Source organism: Astyanax mexicanus, chromosome 18, assembly GCF_023375975.1.
Source record: "Astyanax mexicanus isolate ESR-SI-001 chromosome 18, AstMex3_surface, whole genome shotgun sequence".
Taxonomy (NCBI): domain Eukaryota; kingdom Metazoa; phylum Chordata; class Actinopteri; order Characiformes; family Acestrorhamphidae; genus Astyanax; species Astyanax mexicanus.
The window spans coordinates 29,030,221-29,049,014 of record NC_064425.1 but is presented as its reverse complement, the minus strand read 5'-3'; the positions used below and the strand labels follow the sequence as shown (position 1 = coordinate 29,049,014).

General features: G+C 38.3%; 1 protein-coding gene across 1 annotated transcript in view; it reads left to right on the top strand.

Annotated features, from left to right (window-relative positions):
* The window catches only part of nlk2 (nemo-like kinase, type 2), a 133,178-nt gene that overhangs the window by 62,686 nt on the left and 51,698 nt on the right, over positions 1-18,794 (top strand). The window contains exons 2-3 of the mRNA XM_007237175.4: positions 1,638-1,767; positions 5,322-5,377. Coding sequence (XP_007237237.2) covers positions 1,638-1,767; positions 5,322-5,377 — 186 coding nt within the window. The remainder of the gene's footprint in view (positions 1-1,637; positions 1,768-5,321; positions 5,378-18,794) is intronic.

The window sequence follows — 18,794 nt, the reverse complement described above, 5'->3', positions numbered from 1 at the left end:
TTAGCCTCTTTAGCAGCTAGCCTTCTATTGAGTAGTCTTATTAGTGATTAGAAATCTAGTGGTTAGCCTTCTATCGACTTGTCTATTAACTGTTAGCAGTATAGCAGGTAGCCTGTTAGTGGTTAAGTAGCCTTCTATTGAGTAGTCTATTAGCGGTTAGCAGTCTAGCGGTTAGTCTTATATCAAGTCGTCTATTAGCGGTTAGCAGTCTATTGGTTAGCCTTCTATTTAATACTCTATTAGCAGTTAGTCTGTTAGCGGTTAGTAGTCTAGTGGCTATCTTTCTATCGAGTAGTCTATTAGCAGTTAGCAGTCTAGTGGTTAGCCTTCGATCAAGTAGTCTAGCAGTTAGCAGTTTAGCAGTTAGCCTTCTATTGAATACTCTATTAGCGGTTAGCCTGTTAGCAGTTAGTAATCTAGTGATTAGCCCTCTATCAAGTAGTCTATATCGAGTAGACCTGCTAACCGCAGGTTAACCACTAATAGAGTATTTGATAGAAGACTAACCACTAGAATGCTAATTGACTACTCGATAGAGGACTAACCACTAGTCTACTAACAGACTAACTGCTAATACAGTATTCAATAGAAGTCTAACCGTTTGACTGCTATCCACTATCAAGTACTTTATTAGTGCTTAGCCTATTAGCGGTTAGCAGTCTAGTGGTTAGCCTTCTATCAAGTACTCTATTAGTGGTTAGCCTGTTAGGGGTTAGCACTCTAGCGTTTAGCCTTCTATCGAGTAGTCTATTATTAGCGGTTAGTCTGTTAGTGGTTAGCAGTCTAGCGGTTAGCCATTTATCAAGTATTCTATAAGTGGTTAGCCTGTTAACGGTTAGCAGTCTAGAGGTTAGCTTTCTATTGAGTCTTTTAACTTTTACAAATAAAGCGAAAAGCCTTCTGTGTTGAATATAGATGCTGTACACATACTGATATTACCTCAGCTGTATACGTTGTGAGGTGTTATCTTGTGAGTAAGGCCAAACATGGCAAAGGGACATGAATTATCTGACTTTGAACGATGCCTGATTAGTGGGACATTAGTTTTTGAAGGCCATTTAATATTCCTCAAATTACAGTGTCATGAGTAACAGGAAGTTACTGTTAAAGGCACTGCCACCCACAGTGGACACGGTACTATTTCACATGACATTTGGCATATCGGTGAATATTAATGGAATATAACCAGTTCAGCCCTGCGTATGTTTGTTTACACCTGTGTATTAAACCTTTTTTAAACGATTTGAAAAAGAAGCGATGGAGAAGTCTCATTTGTGCTGACCTTTTTAATCCTACAGTGGGGACCTTGTCCTTGTCAGAGACGTGAGCGAGGCAGAGGGATGATAAATCTATTTTTAACATTTTCACTGCAGATACTCTGTAGCACTCTCACAGCTCCCCAGACTAAGTGATTAAATAGAATCGCATATTACCCAGAGTCAGCTATGGATTCCTGACCCCTAGTTTTACAGAATAAAGTGTGGGAGACCATCAGAGTGAGGAGGCGTGAGGTGGCCTTCAGCATTGTGTTCCCTGGAGCTACACAGTCTCTGCTATATTTAATAAGTCTGCTGCTCTGTATCTGAACACAGTTACTTCTGGCTTCGTGGCTCACAGTGCTTCTCTTTCTCTCTCAGGTCTGTGACTGACCCCAGGGACGGCAAGCGGGTGGCCCTCAAAAAGATGCCCAACGTCTTCCAGAACCTCGTCTCCTGCAAGAGGGTCTTCCGTGAACTGAAGATGCTCTGCTTCTTCAAACATGACAACGTAAGTTCTTACATACTTTACAACTAGCTGAGGTTTTGCATGGTGTGTACACTCATTGACAAAATTTAATAATGCACCAAGAAGAAGTTTTCAAAATCTAATAAAACATTTAATTGTGGGGGTATTTTTCGCACTATAAGGTGCACTTAAAATCCTTTTATTTTCCCCAAAATCGCCAGTGCGCCTTACAATCCAGTGCTTCTTGTGTATGAATTTTACCTGTCAGGTTGTAAGGAGCAGTAAAGCCACTCTGCAAGTTCAGCGTTAAACAAGAGTTTCAGTTTAGTTCTCCAGCACCGGGGCTGGAGTAGCATTAGCATTAGCTGCTAACCAGTAGTTCCCCATTCAGAGGTCAGTATTATCAGTCCGTAGCCTCCTGCTTAACCTTAGCTAGCACCGCTGGAGCAGCATTAGCATTACCCACTAACTGCGCTATCTCTTTCGCCGTTTGGAGGTGAGTATTTTTGGCCTGTACCCTGCATTAGCGGTTAGTGGCTAATGCTAATGTTCCTCTTATAGCTGGAGAAATTTGTGAATCTAAGCTTACTGTAAATAAATAGAAGCGTTTTACCCAAATAAACAGTTTTCAGAAGAGAAAACTTTTAAAAATTAATAGTGGATCTATTGAACCTAATTAAAAAGAAATAAAACTGAGCTCAAAGCAATGAATTTGAATTACATTTTATTTAATTTTAATACTAGTTAGGCCAGTATTGGCCAATCGTAGTAGCGCAGCCAGTCTTGCTTAGTTATTTTCCAGCTTACAATAAATACATTAACAAATGTTGATTAAAAAAAAAATATTATTATATACCGTATTTTAACTATATGGTGCACCGTATTATAAGGCGCACTATCAATGAACATCTATTTTCTACGTCTGAATGAACGTCTATAGCTAGCGGTTTGACCAACGTAGCTTGTTTTAACATGGTAAATGTGCAGGTCTGACAATACTCACCTTTGAACTGTGAAAGAGCAAGTGCTTAGCGCGGTTAGCGGCTAATGCTAATACTGCTCCAGCCTCGGTGCTGGAGAAACTTCACTAAAACTCCTGTATAATGCTGCAGTTCAGCGGAGTGGCTTTACTTCTCTTCACAACCTGACTGGTAGAATTCATACATAAGGTGCACCGAAGATTTTTGGGAAAATTAGATTTTAGGTGCACCATATAGCGCGGAATATATGGTAGATGTTTGCCATATCGTCTCTAACTCTAATGATGTCCTTTTTAAAAGCCTTTCAACTGGACAAAATGTCTATAGGTGTTGTACAGGCATGTCTAGCAGTCAGTGATCTCTCACCAAGAGGTACACTATCCAAAGACCGAAGGTAGCCTCTGAGATCCGTTTTTATAGGGTTTTTGGTAAGATCCAGGGTTAATCAGACCACACCTGTTAAAATATACATAATTACCATAACTGCATGCTGAAATCTAGTATTTTTTTTATTTCTTTTTTGTCAAAAAGTGTGCAATTAAGAGAACTATACATTTATAGAAGATATTCACCAGACAGTGTAGATGCTAAATTACCCAGCCTCTAATACTGTCTGTAGTCTGAGCTGAAGTTACCTAACCCCTGCTCTGCATGCTCTCTCGGTGTGGGCCGTCAGCTCTCTCTGTGGGACCCCTGGGCTGCTGGGGCATCACAGGCTGATGTCATGTGACGGCTGGTGTCAGTGCCTGTGCTCATTGCTATCACTGCTGACCCCCTGTTGCTTGCTCTTGCTCTCTCTATTTCTCTCGCTCTTGCTCTTCAGCTCATCTCTCTTTGTCTGTGTCGTTTGCCCTCTCTCTTTTTTTCTCTGTTTGGTATTTTTTTCTATATTTTACTTTCTCTCACTCTGCTTTTCTTTATCTAATCATCACATGCTCTCTTTTTGCCCTCTGCCTCATCTTTCTCTTTTTATTCCTGTCTGTTTGCTTTTTTCATATTTGCTACTCCTTTCTCATGTTTGTTTTTATATCTCTTTTTCTCTCCCTCTGTCTGTTCTCTTGCTCATATCTTACACTCTCTCTTTTACTCTTTCTGTTTCTCTCTCCTTTCACATTTTCATTGCCCTCTTTCTTTTGCTCATCTCTCTCTCTGTGTTCTCATCTTACTTTTTTGCTTTCTCTCTCTTTTCTCTCTTTTCTTTTGTCTCTTTTTGCATCTCTCATTTCTTGTGCTCATATTTTTTGTATTTTCTTTCTCTGTTTTTTTTTCTTTTCTCATAGTCATGTCACTGTTATCACTTTTTTTTCTCTCATTTCTCATGTTCTTTTTTCTCTTTTCTCTCACACCTTCCTTATGTTTATATTTCGGTTTTTCTCTCTTTTCTCTGTCATGTCACTTTTCTCCCTTGCTCCCTTTTTATGGTCCTATCTCTCTTTTTTCCTCTCCTTTCTCATGTTCATACCTTCTTTCTCTCTCTCCTTTCTCATTCTCTTTTCTCTATTTTCTCTCTCTCTCACATTTCTCACGTTTATATATCTGTTTTTCTCTTTCTTTTCTCATTTTCATGTCAATGTTTTCACTTGCTTCTTTATGCTCCTATCTTTCTTTTTCCTGTCCTTTCTCATGCTCATATCTTTTTTCTCTCATTTCTTATGCTCATATCTCTCTTCTCTCTCTCCTTTCTCATGCTCCTATCTCTCTTTTCTCTCTCCATACGCATGCTCATATCTCTTTTCTCTCTCTCCTTTCTCATGCTCATATCTCAAAATTTTCTCTCTCCTTTTTTCATGTTCACATCTCTCTTTTTCTTCTCTTTTCTTACACACATATCTTCTTTCTCTCTGCTCTCATGTTCTTATCTCTCTGTTCTCTCTCTCCTTTCTCATGCTCTTATCTATCTATTCCCTCTCTACTTTCTCATGTTCACATCTCTTTTAACTCTCTTTTTCTTCTCATCGTCATGTCTCTGTTTTCTCTCGCTCCTTTCTCATGCACCCATCTCTTTTCTCTCTGTCTCTCCTTTCTCGTGTTCTTACATCTATTTTTTTTCTCTCATTCATATCTCGCTTTGTCTTAGCTCTTGATTTGCTCTCTTACTCTCGTTTTTGCTTTGTTGTCTCGCTCCTTTCTTTTGCTCATATCTCTCTTTGCGCACTCTCTAATTTCTCTTGCTTGTATAATTTTTTTCTTGTTTCTTATTCCCCTATATAAATTCTCCTTCTCCATTCTCATGCTCATATCTCTTTTTATTTTCTCTCTTTTGCTCTCTTTCTCTCACTTCTTTCTTTTCTCAGATTTTGTCTTTCTCTCATGGGTTGTTGTCTTGTGCCTTCTTTTACTTGCTTATGTCTTGGGAGTCTTTTGCAAATTTTTGCTTCATTCCTTACTTTTTACTTTTTTTATCTCTCTTTTACTTGCACAACTCTTGTGTTGTCTCCTTCTTTTGTGTTCTTCTTTTTCACACTCTTGATTTATTTCTTGTTTTTGCTGTTTCTCTGCCCCTCTCTCTCTTTCTCTCTCTCTCACACACTTCCTTGCTTTGTTACTTACTCTTTCTTGCTGTTTTTTTTCTTTCACTGATCTGTTTTTTTCTCTTTCTCTCTCTCTGTCTTACAGGTCCTGTCAGCTCTGGACATCCTGCAGCCTCCCCACATCGACTACTTTGAGGAAATGTATCCTAAACAGCAGTCAGTGTCGGGCACTGTGGAGAGAGATGTGTTGTAGTGCGCTGGTTGATGCTCGTAGGTTGTTTTCTTTTCACTGTGTTATTTTATGGGATGATTTTTTTTTCATGGCGGATTGTGTTCTCACTGACCCTGGTACATTCCCATTTGTTGGGCTTTTTGGAAACTGCCGTCTCATTTCATTCCCAGTACCAGATTATACAGTACTTACATTCCCAGCACTGATAGCCATCTAGCTTGCCAGTCTTATCACAGTGCTCCTGTGTGGTATATCCTCTCAGGTAAACCTGCTCTGTCTGTTTGTTGAATTTGTTTGTCTGGGACCAGCGCTAGATTGGAGTCATAGATCTTGTCCTGAGAATCACAATGATCTTCCATCTGGTAGGAAGGAGAAGAATGGAGCGAATTCCCGGTAGAGTTTGAAGCCAAGTAAAGCTGTACACGGACCAGTGCAGGGTTCTATTCAGAGACACTCAGCCAATAGAAAATGCTGGATTTGATACTGGAGGAAGCAGTGAATTAGTTCGATACAAGTCTGTAGGAAAGAATCCAATACTGGTGAAGAACCTTTACCAATATTCCAGTTCTTCACACTCAACCATCTTAATTATTAATAAACTTATCCAGATAACATGCCCATATAGGGCCTGTATGGGCAGCTGAACTGGGAACCAGTAAGTTTTGGCCCCATTAGAGTCAGTAATTAAGGTTGTATACTGTACACAAGACCAAGAAAGGACACAGGTAAGATAAGGGTGGGCTATTACGAATGGGCCAGTCCCAGTAACACCCATTCCCATCTGGAACCCATCTAATCCATCTGGCTCTTTATGGAATCAAAAGTTATTATTTTATGGCACCACTCAAAAAACATTTGTAGTCCCTTTAATTTATTTTATTTTTTTATTTCTATTTACAAGACCAGTTACCCAACTGATCAATTACCCAATCCACTCATTAAGACTCATTAGACTCCAACACAAAAGAATGAATACTATCACATGCCTCCTCCAGTACATGTGAAGCCATCTACTGCCTCTTTTACAACTGCTGCTGATACAGCATTGCTGAGTAGCATCACAGCGCGCTCGGTGGAAAGCGCAGCGACTTGGTTCCGATACATCAGCTCACAGACGCAGCCGTGTGCTGATCGACATCACCCTAGGACTGATGAGGGAAAAGAGCACCATCTACCCACCCATAGAGAGAGCAAGGTCAATTGTGCTCTCTCAGGGCTTTGGTAGCCGATGACGAGCTACATGAACAGGATTCGTACCGGTGATCTCCCAATCATAGTGGATTTGCTTAGCCCGCTGGACCACTCAGAGCACCCTTTAATATTTTTAGGATGGATGGAACATGTTAGGTTGTTTCTAGTTCAGGGACGATATCTCACCCTGAAAGGCTGATTGGTGTATACAGATGACCATTGCTAATTACAAGATTTGTAGTACAGTTAGATCATATTTACACCTTGTCTACATTTCTTCATGCATTTTTATTATGAAGATTGTATCTGAATAAGGCCAAACCGCATAAACATGCAAGTGTAAACACACCAAGACGCTTTTGAAACAAATTCAGTCACTCAAATAAACCACTTCAAATAAACACTTTCTCCAGGATAGAGTGGCACGGTGGCCTCCCAGCAAGCATGCTTCCTCCAGGGTTTTAGGGTGCACGAATTGCATGAATCGTGCTGGAGCACAGTTCTGACCCCTCCCCACCTCCCCGCTGACCTGCGCTCACACTACGTTTAAACAATCCGTGCCCGAGCACATTTGTGTCACTCACTGCTCAATGGGCTTGCCATGAAAGCACCCTCTCTCAGAAACACATTTTCTCAGTAAAAAACAGAGATAATCCGCTTTAACTTACTTAGAAAAATAGAAATATATACAGCGACAAAGCGATTGACTGCCGCTTCTCAACAGTGTTAAAGAGGTATTGTCTGTAAAGTGTCCTTGGGTTTCTAAGAAGGCACTTTATAAGTGTAACTTTATTCATTCAGTAATAATTGCAGCACAATAATATTTAGTATTTAGTATATTCTCAGTTTCAGATGCATCTAATGATGGTATATTGTCTGTGCTCGTTTCTCTGTGATGGGTTTTACAGCATCATTGTGTCTTGTGGGTTTGTTTTGGTTGAAGGCTCGCCTGCTCCTGCATATCATGCTAAAGCAGTGGTCTGTGGTCGGTTTTTATTTTGCATATCAGTCAAATGGTCCTTCCTTGACGTTAGGTAATTAAACTCTCTCTCAGACGAAAGGTAGAAGAATAGCCTGTGAGACTAGTATATGGCATAATATTAAGAGCAGCCTACCATTAAAACAGTAATTCACACACTCACAACCGAAAACGCTACTCATTTCTGAAGTGTTTATCTATCTTACCTACAGACTAACGCACGCATATTTTCTAAACATTCAGTTCGAGGACTGAGCTCGTACCGGAAAAAGTTCCAGCAATGTTGACACAAACACCCGGTGGGATAAAACATATATTTATCTAAAAATAAATCTTACCACTTCTACTGAAGCATCGTTGCTCTCCAGTGAGGATTTGTGATTACTTGTGGAAAACAATAATAATCACACCTTTAAAGTTTCTTCTGTGACTCTTTTAGTGAGTTATTTCTCAATTTTCACAAACCCGCATTATGACGACTAATCCAGTGTCCGCGGCCGTGTGTACACAAGGTCAGCATGTGATATGAACGCATGGGCTTGTAAACAATGCTTTTAATCATTGATTCACTCAGTGAGTCGACTCAACACAAAAAAGACTGTTTTATTTTTTTCCTTTTTTTTTTACAGGTAAACCTAGTTTTGAACCATTTCTTTGTCATCTATACTTTGATTTTGAGTAGGGAGGTGAAATAATTGATTATAATCGAAAATCTAATTTTTTGTGAAAAAAATCTAAGATTTTTTTAGGCCATAATTGCCCAGCACTATATCTAGTTAAATATTTTAAATTTAATGAGAGTACACCTTCGTTTAGTGGCTGCAAACATGCACTCGTTTATTGCAGGTGTGTTTTATTTGTTTTGAAAGGATGCGCACCAAATCTGTGAGTGCTAATTCTTCCCTTTTGTGAAGATACTGCTAAAAAATAAACTATTGATGCATAGATGAATTCACATGCATTTTCTACAATGGGAAACTAAAGCAGTGCCTTTTTCTGTTGTCTGTACAATTGTAGTTTCTCCCTTTATAGAAAATAGGAAAATATTTTAAAATAATACAAATCTGAATAGGAATAGAAAAACAAAAGCTTTTGCCACCTTTATGCTTCTCTTTAAGGATTTTAGCATGGCCCAAAAAAATTGGATATTGTCGCTGTCCAAAGAAAAACACTTGATTTTTAATTTACTACATAATTTTAAAAGACAAACTGTCCCTTACACTGTGCCAAAATTTCTTGATGAACGGACCAATAGAAACTTTTCAAAATGACCTGAAATAAACTCTTTTTACATGGACTTCCACTAAAATTTTACAAGGTTTCTTTCCCTCTCCTGTAAAGTTGCTGTTTTGGAGATAAGTGTTTTCCATTGGACAGCATCGATATACATGTTGGTCATTGTAGCTGTGGGTCAGTTTAATAAACCCTTTATAGGTGCTTCTTTTTGTAGCTGAAGATAATCCACAGGACTTGTCAGAGCTGGTTTGCATGCTGGCCCCTTGATTACCCAACAGCGCAGCTGAGTGATGGGGGTTGTTAACGGTGAACTTTTGGACTGCAGATTGTCTTCGGGCTCCTAGTGCCCTTCAGGAAGCGTAAATTCCAGTTCTGCTGATTCAGGGCTTAGATGGCTGCAACCGAAGTAGGGTTTAGACTGATACAGAGCAAAGCCCTAGATAGGCCATCTGCTCCATCTGCCTGTCCTCTTGCTGGTAGTCGTTAGATCGGAGCTAATCAGTCTCCTGATCGAGCCTCTATTCAGTGGAGATAGTGGAACAGGCCTGGCTGGCTGTCTTCTTCTCAGGTTATGGGCAAATGGAGAGTCATTGCACATATTTAGCTACGTTTTATTTTTTTCTCTTTCCTTCCTTCTCTCTCTCTCTCTCTCTCTCTCTCTTTCTCTTTCTCTTTCTCTCTTCCATCCATCCATTTCACTCAGAACTCACTAATGGTTCCGGCTTGGTAGGTCATAACGGATGAAATTTCCGGAGGGATCAGAAAACATGCTGACGTCTCCTTTTCAGCACCTTTTTTTTTTTGTTTCTGTAATATTTCCATAACAGTCCAGCACTGTACTGTAGTCATCCCAGGCTCTCTAATCTGGCATATAATTTAATCATAGGAATTACACACACACACTTCCCGACTTGCTGCCTTGTCCTGGTCACCCGGCACACACTCTTTAAGCCTCTTAGCTAATAAATATTTTTACAGATCTGACGAATACCGGGCTTTCTCTGATTCTAAGCTTGGCAGTCTTTGGCTTAAATTAGCAGGATTTGTAGAGCTGCTAAAGGAGGAAGAAATAAAAGAGCATGTGTGTTAATTAGCCTGGGGTGTTCTTCTGTGCTCTGTATTTTTAGCCGAAGCTCGTGCAGTGTGTCCGGTGCCTGTGGCCTGGATCGGGATGATTTTCTCTGCTTTTAAAATAGTATTTGATGAATAAAAAGGTCCAGCGGTTTTACTCTGGCCACTTTTATCGATTTGTTAAAGCTGGTTGTGGACGAGCTGTCAAACTTAAAGAGACATACTACAGTGTTCTGTAGTGTTCTGTAGTCTCCAGTTTTGAGCTTGTATGCTTTAAAGAGCAAGCATTTGGGACTACTACAGTATTCTGTAGAGTTTTTGGAATCTACAGTTTTTTTAAGCTTGCAGGCTTTAAAGGATTTCTTTAACTGGAATCAGTTGACTCAGCTCAGCGAACAAGGCCTGAGCAATATAGCAATTATCATACAGTATCTAGACTCACATCTTCATTTAAAAATGAAGCTTCCTCAAGGCAGTAAAGGCAGTGATTCCTTGTTAGAGGTGTAATAGGGCTGCAGCTATCGATTAATTTAGTAATCGAGTACTCTACTGTAAAATCGATTTGATTAATCGAGTAATTGGATAAAACATAAAATAAGAGATTTAATAAAATAAGAGATTTTACTTAATAATAAATGATCAATTGGTTTATTTTTTTTTTTAATTCACAACATACATTTCCACATTTAAAACAATCAAACACAAATAGAAATAAATAAAACACAAAATAGACATAAATACCACAAGTAATAATTTAATAATTAATTATTTAATAAATTAAGTTAAATTATTTCAACTTATGATTTCTTGTAAATATTAAATATATAGAGCATTAATCAATAATAAAGACATAAACATTGGCCTCATGTTGTGCATCTTAGCTAAATAACAATACAGTAAGTTCATAGCCAGTTAACTTTGGGTGACGTAACGCTAAGCGGGCTGTTTTACATTAAAAGTCTGCACTAAATTCCATGCTCTGCGTTTTAGAATTAATTAAACGATTACACAAGGCACAGAAAATTAATCGATCAGTTTTTTTAATCGAGTAACTCTAATTACTCGAGTAATCGTTTTACCCATAAAGAGTAATAGATAAATTATTTTGAAGCATCACTATACTATGTGTCTCAATACTCTGTCAGTGTCGGATCTCAAGAACACAATGTAGTTTTTAAAATAATATTTACATGCACAGATTGGTGGCAGGCGGTGTTTTATTTTGTGTTGTGGTTAAACCCCAGTAGTCTTCAAATCCCACTGTTCTGATTGGATAAAAAAGTAATATTTTCTTGTATTCATAATTAATGCATATCATGTTGTTTTTTTGTCAAACATTTTTACACACGTTCTCTGTGTAGCTTTCTGTTAAAACAACAAAACTATATTTGATGCTAACAAATTAAAGGGATTTTTCCTCTGTCACATACAGTACATAGAAGTAGTTAATGCTCTCATTGGTTTTTGCATCTATACATAAAACAAAGGAACCTCTTACTGGCTGATTTTTTTACGGCCTTATTAAAAATAAACCCCTGTTATCCCTTTATTGGTACACCTTGTAATGATGTCTCAGTACAAAATTTATATTGTAACAATAAGGGTTTCATTAACAGTTTTTAGCTACATTACAAAGTTAAGCCCTATGTGGACAGGATTCGTTTTTCAGGGGGTCTTGGTGTAATTTTCTCTTTTATGAGGGGTTCTCTGTGATTTTATTCCCATCTGGAACGACCATGTATGTGTTTTTCTCAGACGTCCTCTTAGAAAATTACTGGCTGAATTATCACTGAACTCTGTGGTCCTCCAGTAATTTTAGTCCCATCCGGATGGACACCTAAGTTTCGTCACCTTGTGTTTAATAAAATAGCTATTTTTGGGCGCGAGTTTCCACAGAGATCCATGTAAAAACACAACAGCGAGTGGAAATGGAGGAGCTACTGAACGCAGGGTCACGTGACCCAAAAAGCCAAAAAACTCACTGGTCCTCCTGTTTTTTCAATTGCAGTTCCATTGCAAGTGTGAGAAACGTATCCCGTCCGGATGGGGCGTTAGACTGGAAATTAAACCCAGGTTTCCTAAATGATGTAGCACAGGTTGTGATGTTTTAATTTTGTCTTGAGTATCTCAAAAAATCTTGACAATTAAGTGCAATTTAAGTGCAATCACATGCCTTTAAAACTGAGTCCAATACAAGTGCTAAATCAAGTGCCCTATAAAGAAATGGTCTTCAGCTGAAGTTTTTAAGAAAGCATGCTACTTCTGTTGTAGTACACCAGGGAGTACACCAACGTTTGTTCCATCAACTTGTTGCCAGGACAGCGAAAAGTCTATGTTCTTGTCCTCAATTCTCTTTAATGGTTGGGGGTCAAGCTGAGGCATACTTGTGGCTTGAAGGGCTCTCAGCACAGATTGAGTTTTGATCTGGCAGGTCTACTTTTGGGTTCGAAGGCCAGCGTCAGTCAGGGTTTTGAATCTGCCCAAATCCAGTGAAAAAATTTATGTATTCTGCCATTCTATGGCTGAACCTAGGAAGGTTGTAAACAAAAAGTGATGCCAGTGCATTCAGGATCATTCAGGAGTTAAAAATTAATAAATGTATCAAATTTTACACTTAACCCAGATGTGATCAATCAGTTTATTGTTGTATTTTGTTGAAATTGACCTTATTTGGTTTATTACTGTGCTGCCACAGGACTACTGTTTCTGACAAAAACTAGTAGTCAGTAGTTTTTCATAAACACATGAATGCACACACACACAAACACGCATCTCTTAACCCAGTGAAACCACATGCGACCTACATTCATTATAAAGTCGTGCAGACTTGTTGATGTGGTTTAGGGCACAGTATGACTTACTGGGAACTCCAAAAAATAAACAAAATGTGCTGAACAAGTAGTTCTGCTATTTTATACTGTATAAACTAAATTCTGAGCCTATCAGATTTGGATGCCATAGATTACACAATTTTCTTTCTGTTGATTCTATTCAGAAATGGCTTTTAATCTAATGTGGTACAGTTTCCAGACAGGAATTAAGCCTAGTTCTTGGTCTACAAAGCATTTGAATAGAGATTTTCCATTAAACTAAGCCTATATTCAGCTCTGGAATAAAAAAATTAGAGGCCACTTCAGTTTCTGAATCAGTTTCTTTGATTTTGCTATTTATAGGTATATGTTTGAGTAAAATTAAAATTGTTGTTTTATTCTATAAACTACGGTCAGCATTTCTCCCAAATTCTAAATAAAAATATTGTAAATTAAAGAATTTATTTGCAAAAAATGAGAACTGGCTGAAATAAAAAAAAAGATGCAGAGCTTTCAGACCTTAAAAAATGCGAAAAATACCTTTTGCAGAGCTCAATATAACAATGAACAATTAATGTGAAAGAGCTGGAATGTCACATTTGTTCAAAATAAGTATTAAGGTATTGCAATAACTTCTAAGACAAGATATCATCCAAACAGAAATACTTTTCAAGACAGACTTTCATCAGATCTTTTTAAACAACATGGAAAACAATGGAGGTAATATAAACAAATAAAATTAAGCAAAAATGAGAGAGAACCATTTGTAAATTAAAGTTTCACGTTTCTTGTCAGGAAAACGTTAGGACACACCACAGCTACCTGTGGAAAGAATCACCTGTATGTCCCATGAAGACTTTTAAGGATAGTTGGAGATTTCTTTAAATATTTTGTGGTCTACTTGTGGGCTAAACTTGCTAGGGCAATATTTTTCTGACTGATCTTAAAGGCTGATTTCTAATTGTTCTGAGATCTGTTTAAAATCTCTTCTGTATGTGCAGTTTTCTTTTTCAACAACTAACAGCAAACCAAACTAATGTCTGAGATTAAATAAGACAGGCTCCTCCAAAAACTTCTTTATGTTCTTATCATCTGCAGCTGATGTCCTAATGACATCTTTTTAACTTTTCACATTTTAAATAGTAATAAATATACTGTAGGTGTGTTATAATTTTTTCTGTACTTTTTTTTTTTTTAGTTTTTATAATTTATTAGTTTACAAATTATTTCATAGAAAGGCATTTTAGCACTATCACTTAGTAGTGTTCAAATGAAGAATAAGTACATGTCCATCCGTTTTAAATAGGGTCAAAAACACAAAAGTAATGGCTTGTAAAAGAATCGTGTATGAAGTATATTTTTAAAAGTATACTTAACATAGAAAAGTACATACTTTTTAAAATTAAAAGATGCACTTAAAACATAAGCTGTATATAATACATTAAGCTATATTTAAACACAACATAAAAGCATGAAATTGTGATTTTGAGTGCTTTTTTCGTACAATTATTGAAACCTTAAGCAGATTTTGTTTGAGTTTGTGTTTTTTTTTTTTTTTATCATTTTTAATACACTTGAAGCCTATTGTAAATGTACTACTTTGCATATTGATGCTTATATTGTGTACACCTTAATGCTACCGGAAATAGTATAAAGTGCATTTTAAGCAGTATTTAATGCCTATCTTGTGAGCGAGGCTGAACGCTGGCCAGTGTGCTCGTGGCAAGGCAACGTGAATTGTGGCAATTGGGGTGAAGTCTCATATTGGCTGAGTGCCAGAGGATAGTACATACACCACAGTAGGCAGTATAATTATCACACGCAGTGGGCAGTTAGGTGGATGGTGATGATGATTATGATGGCTAGAATTGTTCATACAAACGTACAGGTGACTCAGAAATCACCAATTTTCAAAGCAGAACCCACATACACATATTCCAAGACATGGTAAATTGAAACATGGGACTTGATAGTAGCTCCTGTCTCATGATTTTTGCTATGTCAGTGTATGTTTGCTAAGAGTTGACTTGATGTTGAGCAATCACTTTGTGCTCATAAATAGCACTTGGTGCCAAGTCATGCTGTCCATGCTGTACTCGTTGGAGAATAAGGTTATGAATAAGGTTATGAATAAGGTTATGTTGTTGTTCTGCAGTGTTTGTCCCAGTTCCAGCCTAATTATGGCCGCTGATGAGTAGCGCTGCATTTCTTTCTTTATTTATTTCCTGTGTATTTCGGAGCGTCTGATGAGAGGGCCGTGTTTGTGTTTCTGTTATTTTTTCCACTGATTGCTCAGACAACCTCTCGTACCCATCGGACGCATTTAGCCCGAGTGACAGATGCTTAGGCTTCTATTAATCTTGCTCATGTTATGAGAACTGATTTCCTTCCTGTACCAGAACAGATTTATGCCCTGCATTCTTCACCCCCCTCCTTTGCTCTTTGCAGGAGGTCATTAAGGCTTGCGCTTGGTCTGGCTATGGCTGTTTGATCTTTGGGTGTGATGGTGCTTCTGAATGCATTCACGATTCATGTCTTGTGCAGTTTCTGTGGTGTTTGTGTTTCCTTCCTGTTGCTCTGGTTGTGTAGCTTGATTCCGATAAACACAATTCTGTTTCTTAAGGTTTTAGGTCTGGCTGATTAAGCTCAGTGTTTAAGTAAAGGTGATTGAGAGGTGCCATAGAAGAACCGCTTCTGGTTTCATAAAGAATGGGAAACTAGACTTGTTAAAGAGATATTAAATAAAGGTGTTTTAACTGGATCTTGGAGCAATGCCATAAAGAAAAAACCCATTTAGACTAGTGCTGAGCGATTTTAGAGGGGAGGCGAATTTAGAACCTATATGCATTTTTCACATACCGCCATTACACTAGAGGCGCTGCGGAGCCAAAAAAAGCAGCAGAGTAGCAGAGCTCGCTAGCTAACGCAAGCCAGTTAGCATAACAAGCTAACACACTGTAGTTTAGTTCAATTATGTGGAGTCTCACCCTGACAACAGAACTCCTGGAGCTTCTGCTGCTGCTGCTCCTTGCAATAGAAGTAACTATAGACCTTTTTAATATATAAAAAAACTGTAGCTTAAAGGAAGCCGTGTTAAAGTTGTTGGTGTATCTCTTTTTAAGCTATATTGTTTCTATTATTCAGATATTTTTCTGCTAATGAAGTCTGATTCTTTTATATATTGTTTGTTTTTGCAGGACAAAGTAAACCCAATAGTAATCAAAGCTTTAATATTTCTAAAGCCTTAGTGTTTTATATTATATGTAGTCCTAACATATATGTATGTGTGTGTGTGTGTGTGTACGTACATATATGCACATGCTTACGTGTTTGCTCCTGTGTAGCAGTGTCCTCAGGGACGTGATATTTAGGTTTTTCTCCATCGGAGCTTTCGCTTGCTCTTCTGGAACAAAGGCTGGTAGAATCAACACACACACACACACACATATATATATACACACACATGTACACACACACTCATTCAGACGCACAAACACACAGCCCCGTCCCCTGGATTCTCCTTGGCCCTCTTAGTCACTCCTATTTCACGTTTAACCATAAATCCCCCATTAGAGTCAGCTCTTTCACTCTCAGGCCCGCGTTCCTGCGGGCTTTATCAGGAAAACATAGGCGCTCTTCAGTCCCGCTTTCACTGACCCCATGAGCACAGAGGGCAAATGGGGCTGATGCAATCTGATGCTATTATTAGCTCCCATGGTGGCACAGGGCTTCAGACGCTACCTGCTAAAGCTCCGGAGCCAGCTGCACTCGCTTAAAGCTGACATCAATTACAGCTCTGGAAAAAAAAAATTAATAGACCACTTCAGTTTCTGAATCAGTTTCTGTTATTTTGCTATTTATAGGTTTATGTTTGAGTAAAATAAACATTGTTGTTGTATTCTATAAACTACGAACAACATTTCTCCCAAATTCCAAATCAAAATATTGTAATTTAGAGCATTTATTTGCAGAAAATGTTCCGAAATTAATATTTGGTGGAATAACCCTGGTTTTTAATCACAGTTTTCATGCATCTTGGCATGTTCTCCTCCACCAGTCTTGCACACTGCTTTTGGATAACTTTATGTCTTTACTCCTGATGCAAAAATTCAAGCAGCTCAGCTTGGTTTGATGGCTTGTGATCGTCCATCTTCCTCTTGATTATATTCCCAAGGTTTTTATTTAATAAAATCAAGTAAACTCATAATTTTTAAGTGGTCTTTTATGTTTTTCCAGAGCTGTATGTGTGAGAAAGAAAGAGTCTGTTCTGAGTTTAAACCAACAGACTGTGTTTACTCCCCTTGTTTGTTTTTTCTTGTCTTTTTCGTCTGTTGTTTCTCATGTTTCTCTCCCTCTTGAGAACCCCAGCTCTCGCCGCACATGTCGGCAGGTGGGGTCGACTCGACTTCGCCGCGTATGACACTGTCATAAAACGGCATCAAATCAAACGGCCTCAGATAATGAGTTTTTCCTCGGTTGGTGAGGGGTCAGGGCTCGGCGCTTACGAACACGGAGAACCGCGCTAAAGAGATTAAGTAGATGTTGTCTTCCAAGGCAAAGGCAGCGATCGCCCCGCCGCATGGGTGTGAAGGTGGGGGGCTCCTGCGCTACACGAGCTGCTGGCTGTGTTTACTGGGAAAGCACGCGAAAGGTGTGAGAATTCGCACCTCGTATGCAGATTGCTGTCGCGCTCCAGCAGGATGAGACGCGTCTGCCTGCGCGACGCAGTCTGACAGCATTAGCCGTAGGCTGTGTGTCTCGGATGTGATTCAGTACTGTGTGTTTTAAGAGGAATACTCCATTTATTTCTTTATTTATTTTATTGTTGCTGTCAGGCAAAAAAAGCTTGCATTCTCTGTTTCTGCTGTTTAGATGCTCTCTAATGTGAATCTGACAGTTAGGGGTGTGCCTTATTGTATCGTACACTATAATATAACCAACATTTTTTAATGTCGTGAACTATATAATACCCTAAAATATACCGTTCCATATCACTCACCCCTAATTATTACATCAGGGTACTACTTTTTTCTGTTTTTAGCAAAAGAAAAATTCACACTGTTCTCATTTCCCATTATATATCTGCTAGAGACAGATTATATCTGTCCAGTATCAGTTATTTTACTTTCATCCTGGATATATGGAGATATGTAGAGCGCATTATTAGTATCATGGCATTCTGGATCATTGACTTCTGTTAAAAATTTTATAAAATTCTTTTTTAGTAAAAAAAAATATATGTATTATTCTTGAAATATATCTTTATATACTTAGCTAACTAAGTTAAGTAAAGCTAAGCTAAGTAAACTAAACTGTAATTCTTAAATGAGCACTGGATGTTAATCTCCACGTTTCTTTTCTGAAAACCGTTTATTTGGGTGAGTAAAGCGCTTCTGTTAATTTACAGTAAGCTTAGATTCCCGAATTTCTCCAGCACTAAGGTTGGAGCATTAGCATAAGCGGCTAACCTCTAGCCAGAGCTAGGGGGCTATATTAGCTAGTGGTTCATCCTACGTAGCTTGTTTTAACAATGTAAGACTCGCGCAGACTCTGATATACTCTAATATACTTACCTCTGAACGACGAAAGAGCTAGTGTGGTTAGCGGGTAATGCTAATGCTGCTTCAGCCCTAGTGTTCGAGAACTGAACTAAAACTTCTGTATAATGCTGTACTTCAGTGGAGCGGCTTTACTGCTTCTTACAACCTGACAGATAAAATTCATACTCAAGACGCACTGGATTAAAAGGCGCACTGATGATTTTTGGGAAAATTAAAGGATTACAAGTGCGCCTTATAGTGCGAAAAAAATATGATAAAGATGTTTTATAGATACAAAAACACAGATAAAGTCATATAACATATATTTATATATTTATGGGTCTTTTAATAATGATGCAACTTTAACGAATCAGCTCACTACAGTTGAACATACTGATTCACAATGCAACTAAAACATCAACCCTCGCTTTTTTAAATAAAATAAAGACCTGAAGTCTGAAGTGTGATCTCCGTTATTGCGGTGCTGAAGCACAGCTGTAAGCGCTAACTTGCGGAGCTGTTGCTGAGGCAGTGTGTTAATGATGATGCGTACAACGCT